Source organism: Camellia sinensis, chromosome 1 (genome assembly GCF_055761805.1).
Source record: "Camellia sinensis isolate YWXY chromosome 1, ASM5576180v1, whole genome shotgun sequence".
NCBI classification, from domain to species: Eukaryota; Viridiplantae; Streptophyta; class Magnoliopsida; order Ericales; family Theaceae; genus Camellia; species Camellia sinensis.
The window spans coordinates 72745472-72756885 of record NC_138961.1 but is presented as its reverse complement, the minus strand read 5'-3'; the positions used below and the strand labels follow the sequence as shown (position 1 = coordinate 72756885).

At 35.8% G+C, this 11414-nt stretch overlaps 1 protein-coding gene across 1 annotated transcript; it reads right to left on the bottom strand.

Annotated features, from left to right (window-relative positions):
- Positions 1-672: 672 nt before the first annotated feature.
- MAGO (mago nashi family protein) lies at positions 673-11054 on the bottom strand. The gene is made up of 3 exons (XM_082879468.1): positions 10693-11054; positions 9646-9822; positions 673-974 (listed from the first exon to the last, which is right to left on the bottom strand). Exons 1-3 carry the CDS (start codon positions 11032-11034, stop codon positions 915-917), a joined length of 579 nt encoding a protein of 192 aa, XP_082735594.1. The 5' UTR covers positions 11035-11054; the 3' UTR covers positions 673-914.
- Between the last annotated feature and the right edge of the window lie 360 nt (positions 11055-11414).

The window sequence follows — 11414 nt, the reverse complement described above, 5'->3', positions numbered from 1 at the left end:
AATATCTAATTCTTTTTCAATTGAAAATACAAACAGAATATCTAAATAAATTGAAAACAAAAAGTCATACAAATTACTAAGGGTGTTTGCGATTTGATGATTCGGTTACGGCCAAAAGAACCTCAAATCCGCCATCCATTCAAAATTAAACGGATTGAAAAAAATCAATCCACAACCGTCTACTCATCATCATATATCCATCTAAAATGCGATTGATCAATTTGGTTGATTTGAGCGAATTTGAATATCCACTAAGCACCCCTAATTTAAACGAGTAACACCAACTCCACAATTCCACCACCTTGATCTATTGGGAAAAAAAATACCTCCAATCGCGAGACAAAAAAAATCAAAAAGGTAAACAATTAATTAGATTTATTTGTTCAATCGGGTATTCAATTCAACCCAACCCAACCCTACCCAATTCACTTAAACTCGCTTATTAAATAAATAAGTTTAAGCTTAATTATTTTAAATACCTATTGACCCGTCCAAACCCAATCATTTGCCACCTCTAGGTGCCATCCATGGTTTTCCCTCCGAGGTTTTCACCAATCACAACAAATGCAGCATGTTGAGAAAGGGACAGGGGACTCCCACAACACATCCTTTATCCAAACAAATAAACAAGATGTAGAAAACACATGAAAGAGTAAAACGACAAAACAAAAATAAGTATAACAGTCTAGCTAATATAATATTAAGTTTGATCATCAAAAACTGAGAATATTGTACAGGAAGTTGGCTAATCATCATGCCCAAAAGTAACTCCATTCAAACATACACAAGAACAAGCAAATCCATAAAACCAAAGAAAATACCATGTACTGGTAAACAGGATAACATCCTATCCATACTTGGAAGAAACTTTGCATTCAGATTGAATCAGCTTTCGGTTATACGACAACTCTCCCTTATATTGGTTTGATCTTGAAGTGGAGTGAGATAAGAGAGAACACAAAACACTTCAAATCCTGCAACCACAAAAAAGAAAATGGATGCACCTTTATGAGAAATCGAGTAGACAACTATGAACAATACACACACACACACACACACACACACACAAAAAAAAAAAAAACTGTTGTCATTGGTAAAAAAAGCATAATCCCTGTCTAAAGGGAATGGTCATGTAGTGCTCAACACCAACATTAACTCCTCAATTCAAGCAGTTTAAAAAAGGAAGTGATATTATTTCATTTGCACATTTATCATATATGATGTGTTTATTAACCCAATCATGGTCAGTGCCTGAAAAATAATGCATACCAAATACACAGGGGGGTATATGCATATACAACATAATCTTTTTCATTGTGTTACATTTAAGTATAGCAAGATGCCACTCATGAAATGTGTACATTAAGTGACTAGAGAAGTAAACTTTTATCTTTAGAGACCTCAGACAAAAAGTTGTGTGTGGGTTTTGATCAGCTATGTACTAGTGTAGCTAAAACATCCATTTGCAAAAGAAACACATCAAGGAGCCAACTAGTAGCAATAGGCAACAAGGCCAGTGACACAAGTCTTGAAGGGGCAAGGCAAAAAGTAAGACTCCAGGGAATCTCTGCCATTCAATGCAACAGGCATAAACACATATGCCCAAATATGCAAGTGAAAAAACCGAACACCGATTATGACATTTTAAAGGCTGGCTCATGAAAAACTGAATTATCAAAACAAACAAACAAGGAAAGGAATTATGGCACAACTACCTTAATTTTCCTACTAGTATAATAGCAATAAAACTGGAACTAGCTTTTTATAATTGTGAAAATTTACTGAAGTAACTACAATGCTTTCTTATAAAAACCAAAGACAATTACAAGAGCAATAAATGATACTATCAATGTTCACATCCTTACAATGACAAGGATGGGAGTCCACCACTTCGTAAAAAGGTTTGTTCTTAATATAGTAACAGACAAGTAAACAAAGAAACTGGTGAACTTAGGCCTAACTGATTCATAAACATGCTTCAAGTACTGTTCTATCAACAAATCAAAGGGTTTCTGGTTTACTTGGTCTAATAAAAGAGGGGGGTTAGGAGATATTAAGAATAAAATCAATAGACCCTTCTGAACACTAGGTGGATGGATGACTTTCCTGAATCTGAGGCAGTTGCTCATGGTCCTGGGGTTTCAGACCATTGTCCAATCATTGTGACTGTTCAGAAGCAGATTTTCAGGAGGAAGCCTTCCAATTTTTTTGATTTTTGGATGCTTAACGATAATTTCTCTCAAATTTTGAAAGATTCTTGGTATCAGGTTGCTGCAGGTTCTCCTATGTTCAGGTCTACCAAACCAAAGGTGCCATGGTTTAAGGTTGTTTGGTTTGGGCATAATGTTCCTAAATGGGCCTTCATACAGTGGTTAAGTGTTCTGGGGAGGTTATCTACAAAGGATCAAATCAGAAGATGGGGTGTATTACGTGAAAGAGATGAGGAGAGCTAGAAAGCACGGATACGGCGATACAGCAAAACCTAAACAAGTAAGATACGGATACGGCTAGGATACGTTTGTAAAAAATAAAAAATAAATAAATTATTAGTAGTGAGCTACACATAAGCTCAAGAATGTTGAGAAACCATAGTAACTTTATGATGCAAAATATTAATCTTTAAGAATTAGGTATTAATTTAAGGCAGTAGCTAGTTTAGTTTTCAAATTTTCAATAAGTCTTGCAAATATTTCATTTCAATATCAAGTCTAATATGTTGATATTATAATATCAAAACAATCCACAACTTGACCCTATGCCTTTTCATTTTGCATTAGTCAAAAATATTTTATACAAGTTTATTTGCTTATTTATTTATTGATATTTAATTTTAGTATTGTTATATTATCTTATCAATGCTTACTTCTATGTAGTTATAGGGGACATGCATGATACAATGAAAATATTTCAATTTGATGAATTCTATTACTTTAACTTACTATGTTATTTTTTAAAAAACACTAAGCAAAGTATTGTAAAAATATTCTATTTATCCTCGCAATTATATTATATTATGATGTTATGTAAGAAATGATATAATTCTAATTTCGTAAAATGAGTAATATGTGACTTAGAGCATTTGATACTTCAAAATTAATTAAAAAGTATCCGATAATATGTGACTTGGAGCATCCGATACTTTAAAACTAAGTATTCGATACTTAAAATTAATTAAGAAGTATCCGATACTTTTAATAAGTATCTGATACGTATCCGTAAGTATTCAAGGAGTATCGGTACCCGATACGGATACGTCTTCCTATTTGAAGTATCTGTGCTTCATAGGAGGAGAGTCACCATCATTTATTTTTGAGTGTATCTTTTCATAGCAAATTTGGAAGCAGTGTTATTAAAGACGATAGGCGCACCATGCGCCTGGGCGCAAGGCGAGGCGCAGGCTTCACTGAAATGATGTGCACCTTGTACGTTAAAAAGTATAAATAATTTAATATAAGCAATTAATTTAGAGTTCAACATAAGCAAAATGAAACATTAAACAATTAAAAATATAAATACCAACAAACACTACTATTTTAACATAGACAAATGAACAATATTTCAAAGTTTAACATAAAACATGAATAAGAAAAGAGGGGAGAAGAAGAATAAGAAGAGGGGGAAAAAACAAATCAGTCCAAAGAAGGATGAGAAAGCAAAGGAAGCCGTAGAATAAGCATAAGAAGATGAAAGAAGAAGAAGAAGGCAGCAACGTGAAGAGAACAAAAGAAGGCAGCGACATCACAACCATGTGAAGAAGAAGATAGCAAAGAAGAGAAGTAGAGAAGACAACAATGTAGAGAAGAAAAAGAGAAGAGAAGAGAAAGAGAGAAATGTAAGAAGAGAAAAAGAAGAAGCCAACAACGTGAAGAAGAATTTTTGAAACTGTTGAACTGGATAACGAAGGTAGGCAGCAACAAAGTGCTCTTCTGAGATTAGGAATTAGGCTAATATTTCTTCTATCGTTGATTTGGGGCTACATGCATAATGTATTGGCATGTGTAATTAAGAGTAGAGATCTTTTGTAGCTACACCATATTAAAACAATGGTCAGATTTCAAACAAAACCAATCAAAGTAACAATAAAAAAAAACCCTCAAGGCACAAGCCTTGGGCCTTACTGCGCCTTGGCCAAGTCGTGCACCTTAAGTGCACTTATCGAAGTCGCCTGGCCTGGAACATTGCAAGGCGCAAACCTTGGGGCTGGATGGAACTTGGGCCCAAGTGCACCTTTAATAACACTGTTTGGAAGCACACGTTGGTAAAGAATCAGATTATGAGGAACCACCTGAAGATAGATGACGAGTTTTCCTAGGTTGTTCATCATAGAAATGGGCTATCTTTTTCTCATTCAATCTACAAGCTATCATTTGCTGCCTTCATATATCATGTTTGGATTGAAAGGAACTCCATAATTTTTTCTCACAATTATTCAGAGCCTGAGTTTGTTCTGGGTAAAATTGTTACCGATATTAGAAGTAGGATGTGCTCTTTGAATATTAAAGATACACAAATGAATAGGCATCTTTGTAGCCTATGGGGAATTTCTGCTAAGATTTTTAAGTCTCTAGTGTTTGTAAATTGTAGTAGGTGATTTCTATTCAGTTTTTGTTTTTGTTTTGGTATGGTTCATTGAGCCTTTAGTTTTCTTTGTCTGATCTGGGGCATTATCAGTTTGTTTGTTTGTTTATTCCTCTCAAGTTTAGATTAATATATTGAAGTTCAATACCCATTCCAAATGGCCAATTATGAGAACTCATGTTGCAATATGCAGACAAAGTCCTAACTGAAGATTCACACTCCATGAACAAATCAACAGTTTGATGTTTGCTGCTACATATGTAATCAACCAATGGTAGACCGGTACTGGCAATATGTCATACTGTCATGTATAATATAACTACAATAGAATCATTTTATAAAGTTGCATACCAACACCAAAGTGATTTGTGCAACCAGGCACCCTAACTTGATCAAAATTTTGTCAAGCAACGATCTTATGAACTTGTGATCATTGGGCATACTATTTCATTTTAAAAATGCTGAACCTCTTTACAAGTTTCAACCGAAAGTCCTTTTAATTAAATAGTTCAAATTGTCAAGCACAATAAGTTAATATTGCTAATCTCCAGACCCAGACCAATCTTGAAGCAGTTTTCACACACCTAATGATTTTCCTATATGGCAAGTAGCTTACCTAGATATCATACTTTATGTTGAAAATTAGACATAATATAGTATTTCAAAAGAAAAAAGATGAGTAGGCATTTATACAAGGCATGGAAAGACAATTAATTACTTCTTAGAATTTTGGGAGAAGGTATTTCTAACTTCTGGGTAAAACTACCAGACGCAAAGGCACAAAAAAAAAAAAAATTAAAAAAAAAAAATTCAATTAGTCTTTAAAATTTGAACATCAAGAATTTTCATCCTAATTGAAAATTCTGACCCCTTAATTTCAAGCACAAGCACCTAAAAATATGTTGAATGTGTCTCCTGGTATGCACAATTAATTTTAACAATCACGTAGGGAACCAAACTAAGAAGATAGAGTTTAGTTGCATCTATTTCAAGCAATCAAACATAAAATTAATAAAGATAAATTAAGGTCTCAAAAGTATATGCAAATTAATTTGTAACTAAAGGCGGTGTTTGGGAAGAGTTTTTTTTTTGTTAGTTTTTTGCTAAAGACAAAATAGGTTAAAAACCCAAAAAAAAACAAATCCAGACAAAATATCACATCAAACCCATAATCATTTCACTTTTTCTCTCACAAACATGACATCCAACTACAAAAAAATCCAACTATCTTCCCAAACACAAAAAAATTTTCCTCCAAAAATAATCAAAAACTAAAAAAACCTACTAAAATAACAACTTCCCAAACACCCACAAAGTAACCTTAGTATGTTTTGTGTGAATCAACAACTTAAGAATGTATCACTTTTTTTGCGTATGGTTAAAGTTAACCAACTAACTCCGCCGGGATTGTTAACAACTCCGCCGGTCCCAAGCCCGGGTTAAGGAGGAGGGTTGTGTGTTAGGTAGCCGACAGCCAACACGTAAAAAAGCTGCTCGGATCCCTTATGAAAATGAATCCTACTTTGAATCGTTTAAATGCTAGGTCGTTCCCCTCAAGTGACGCATTGCGCCTGCCTCCAGGTGTTTCGAAAAGTGAGCAAGGGGTGCCGCATCGACGCCTGGGTGCGGTGAAAAATGGGCAAAGGTTTCCGCGTTTTTTTGAACGAGCGCGGGTAAAGAAGCTAGTCCAAGACTATAGGTTTAGGGTAGCCACTTGGAACATAGGAACCTTAATTGGTAGGACGCCGGAATTGGTAGATGTTATGATTAGGAGGAGAGTTAGTATAGCTTGCATACAAGAAACTAAGTGGACGGGAGAGAAAGCTAGGGAAATTGAGGATACTGGTTTTAAACTTTATTATAGTGGTAAGGATAGACGCAGGAATGGGGTAGGAATCATAATTGCCAAGGGTCTTGTGGAAAGTGTGGTGGCAGTCACTAGGAAAGGAGATATGATTATGCTAGTTAAACTAGTTATTGGAGGGAATATAGTGAACATTATTAGCGCTTACGCCCCTCAAGTAGGGTTAGATGATCAGACTAAGAGGGATTTTTGGGAGCAAATGGATGAGATCTTACAGGAGATACTCATAGGAGAGAACCTGGTTATAGGTGGAGATTTTAATGGCCATGTGAGCATAGATAAATTAGGTTATGAAAGGGTGTATGGTGGATACGATTTTGGTAACAGAAATGAGGCTGGAGAGAGAATCTTAGATTTTGCGTTGGTTTCTGACCTGGTGGTGGCCAATACTGTGTATAAGAAGAGGGAGGAGCATTTGATAACCTTTAAGAGTGGATTAATTAAGAGCCAAATAGATTACTTCTTAGTAAGAAAAGTGGACTGCCTAAAATGCAATGATTGTAAGGTGATTCCTAGAGAGAATCTGGTCGCTCAACATAAGATTTTGGTACTAGATTTATGTTTTAGAGGGCAATACCAAGCTAGGAAGGATGGTGGGCGTCGTAGGACGAGATGGTGGGACCTAAAAGGAGATAAACTAGAAATATTTAAAAATCGAATGGATAAGGAAGGTACTTGGGACTTAAAAGGTAATACTAACACCATGTGGAATTCGATGGCCAATTGTATGAGGAGAATCTCAAGGGAAGTGCTTGGAGAGTCGAAAGGAACGGGACCCAGCTCTAGGGAAACTTGGTGGTGGAGGGAAGAGGTTCAAGCGGTAGTTAAGGCAAAAAAAGTGCGCTTTAAAAAGTGACAGAAGGATAGAATTGAGGAAAACCTTAAGAGCTATAGATTGGCTAATAAGGAGGTCAAGAAAATAGTAAGAGAGACTAAGTTGAAAGCTTATGATGACTTATACAGTAGACTAGATAGTAAAGAAGGAGAGAAGAGGGTATACAAACTTGCTAAGATACGAGAGAGAAAAACAAGAGATTTCAATCCAGTAAAGTGCATTAAGAGTGAGGATTCTAAGGTATTGGTGAGGGATGATGTGATTAAGGAAAGATGGAAGAATTATTTTGAGAAACTGTTAAATGAGGAACATGAAAGTACAATAATGGGGGAAGAAATAGCCAATAATACAATAAACCAAGACTATAGGTTCTATCGCAGGATTAGGAACTTTGAAGTGGAGATTGCACTTAAGAAGATGAAATCAAATAAGGCTTTAGGACCCGATGATATCCCTATTGAAGCTTGAAAGTGTCTGGGTAAAAGGGAGTTGCTTGGTTGACTAGGTTGTTTAGCAAAATTTTGTTGACTAGGAACATGTCAGATGAGTGAAGGAAGAGTATTTAGTGCCAATCTATAAGAATAAAGGTGATGTCCAGAATTGTAACAACTATAGAGGAATCAAGCTAATGTGTCATATAATGAAAGTGTGGGAGAGGGTGATGGAACGCCGATTGCGAGACATAACAGAGGTGTAGAGAAACAATTTGGGTTTATGCCTGGTAGGTCAACAATAGAAGCGATCTATCTTTTGAGGAGAGTAATAGAAAAGTATAAAGAAAAGAAAAGAGACATTCATATGGTGTTTATCGACCTTGAGAAAGCATATGACAGAGTGCCCCGAGATATAATATGATTGGTGTTAGAGAAGAAAGGGGTGACAAAAGGTTACATTGACGTGATTAGGGACATGTATGAAGGGGTGGTGACCACAATTAGATCGCCAGCTGGAGAGACAAATGAATTTCCTATCACTGTAGGGTTACACCAAGGATCTACCTTAAACCCTTATCTTTTTGCTTTAGTTATGGACGAGTTGACGATAAATATTCAAGATGACGTGCCATGGTGTATGCTTTTGCAGACGATATTGTGTTAGTGGATAAGACTAGAGAAAGAGTTAACACAAAGTTGGATATTTGGAGAAAAGCTCTTGAATCTAAAGGATTCCGGATAAGCAGAACTAAGACAGAGTACATGGAGTGTAAATTTAGTAACAGTAACAATGAAAGCAGAAGAGAAGTGAAGATTGAGAACCAAGAATTGCCTAAGAGTGAACATTTTCGTTATTTAGGATCGATTATCACAACAGCGGGAGAGATTGATACAGATGTGGCCCATAGGATTAAGGCGGGATGGTGTAAGTGGAGAAGTGCGTCTGAGATATTGTGCGATAAACAAATACCCACTAGACTAAAAGGTAAGTTTTATAGAACGGCTATTAGACCAGCTATGCTGTATGGGACGGAGTTTTGGGCAACCAAGAAACAACATGTAAATAAGATGAGTGTGGCTGAGATGAGGATGCTAAGGTAGATGTGTGGTAAGACTAGACAAGACAAGATTAGGAATGAGTGTATTCGAGAATGGGTAGGAGTAGCACCGATAGAAGATAAGTTGAGAGAGAATCGTTTGAGATGGTTTGGTTATATTCAACGGAGACCAACAGAGGCAGTAGTGAAGAGATGCGATGTTGTAACGGTAGATGGAAGTGTTAGGGGACGGGGTATGCCTACATTAACGTTGACTAGCGTTATAAATAGATATATGAATCTACTTAATTTGACTAATAATATGGCCTTTGATAGGGCCGCGTGGAGAAGAAGGATTCATGTAGCCGACCCCATTTGATGGGACTTAAGGCTTGGTTTGGTTTGGTTTGGTTTGGTTTGGTTTGGTTAAAGTTAACCAACTATTAGATGGAAACAACTGCTTCCTTTTCATGACACATTTTGTTTCTTTCACATCAACAAATTCTTTAAATTTTGTCATCTCACAAAGTTTTTCATCGTCACTTACTTTCCAACCTGCTGATGATAATTCTAAATTCCAAAATTCCTTCCTTGTATCTTTTTAATCATGAGAATAATTTCCAGAATCAGCCACAAAGATGTAAAAATGAACTTATATATCAAAAAAAATTCTACTTTTTTCTTTAAAACTATAACCCCATTGTAAATATATAATAGGGCTTGTCCACAAATCATGTGTAATTTAGATCCTTAATTGTCAAGCAAAAATGATAAGACAAACCATCCAACACAAAACCATTTGAACTAAAACAGAGACTTTCTTTATCCATGTTGTGTGTGTGTTTGTGTAACAATGAAAGCATGATAAGTAGGAGTTTGGGGAAACATTTGAATGACCTGAACAAGATAGTAGAAGATGCGAAGGCCTTCTGGATCTTTACTGGATTGGACATCCATGAGTGACCCAATCTTCGAAGTAGTAAATGATATGTGCTCATTCCCCATCACAATCTCCAGCTCTTGCCTCCCCACACGGTCTGGTTCTGGCCAGTTGTTATCGTCTTCCTTCATTATCTATAGTAAACAGAACACTCAAAATTCAACTATATTTCAAGCACAAATGCACCAAACACCCTTGACCCTCCAAAATCCTCCCAGTTTCAATACAACAAATAGAAAATAAAAGGCAAAAAAAGGTAATGCTCAATTCGGTGGTTGAGTAAGCATATCCAATCCTTTCATCAAACTTGTATCATATCAAGTTTTCATCAAATAATTCATCAAATTAGGTATGAATCGAATCTTTCACCAAATTTCTAACAACCCCTTTTTACACTTACATTTGATGAAATTGTTAAACTATGAAGTATTATAGGGATGGGGTTTTTCACCTAAATTTGTTAAGGGAGGTTTTTGGGATAGGTTAGGTATTTTTTAAAAGATTTGACTAAACGAGCTATACCAAATCAAGCTTTTTGGCTAAATTCTTGAACAAAATTGATTAAAAAAAATGTCAAGGGTTGAAGACGCTCTAAATGCATAAAAACAGATAAATTTGCAAACTTTAGATAGCATAAACATTTTAAGTGTGCGTACGCAAATCTCTTTCAAACAAGTTTAAACCGTAAGAATCCTAAAACACTATGAATGGATCGACAGAAGGGAAGTAAAAAACTTTCGAAATAAAACAGAGTAGTAATAACAATAATCACAGTGAAAAAAGGGCCCAAAAGTTTCAATTCTCTCAAACCAACTTCTCAAATTCACCAAAAAAAAAATGTTTGAATATCCAGTGCATCCAATGAGAAGCTAAGAAAATGAACAAAAGGCATATGTTTCTTTCAGTAAAAAACAGTCTCTCTACCAAGTGAAACATAAAGTTACAAAGGGGAAGAAGGGAAAGAGAAACATAAAGTTACAAAGGGGAAGAAGGGAAAGAGAAACCTCGCTCTCGGAGACGATGCGACGGCATTCGCGGAGGACTGCGGGGGTAAGGAAGACCTCTTTGCGGATCATGGTGTCGTTCTTGTAGTTGGAATTGTTGGCGTATCGGAGCTTCCCATCTGGCCTGAACTCGAACTCCAAAAACTCGTGCCCGAACTTCCCCTTGTGCCCTACGTAGTACCGTAGATAGAATTCGCCATTGTCGTCCTCCATAGCTCCAGCCATCTCTCTTCTACGAACCCTAACCCTAACCCTAATTTCTATCACCAGCTCTTCTTTTAGGCCTGGTTTGTCGTAATCTAAAAAAAAGTCAAAAATTAAAAACTGAAATAGTCGCACCATGCATTTAAGTCACATAACAGGGTCATTTCCTTAAATAAGTGAAATTATCAATTCAATTTTCAAACTAAGCTTAATTTTGAAAGAATTTTCAAAATGGGTTAAAAATATGATTCATAATCACGCTTTCAACGCCTGTGTGCCTGTCCCGCATGAAAGTTGGGAAGTCTTAAAAGCGTGTTTTGTAACCACGCTTTTAATTAATAAAGCGCTGTTACAAAAGACGTTTTTAATTTTTTTTTTCTTCTGAAATTGTTGTTCTGAACCATACTTTTAACTTACATTTTTTTGTTTCTGAAAGCGCGGTTGTGAACCACGCTTTTAACCAAAAAAAATTTTCTTCTAAAATCGTGGTTATGAAGTACGCTTTTATCTTAAAATTT

Excerpts from the sequence above, each read along its gene's own strand:
- MAGO (XM_082879468.1), bottom strand. The coding sequence starts at position 11,034 with ATGGTGCGACTATTTCAGTTTTTAATTTTTGACTTTTTTTTAGATTAC. Across the intron at positions 9,823-10,692 it reads GCATCGTCTCCGAGAGCGAG|ATAATGAAGGAAGACGATAA; the intron begins GTTTCTCTTTCC and ends TGTTTACTATAG. Across the intron at positions 975-9,645 it reads TCTTCTACTATCTTGTTCAG|GATTTGAAGTGTTTTGTGTT; the intron begins GTCATTCAAATG and ends TTGTGGTTGCAG.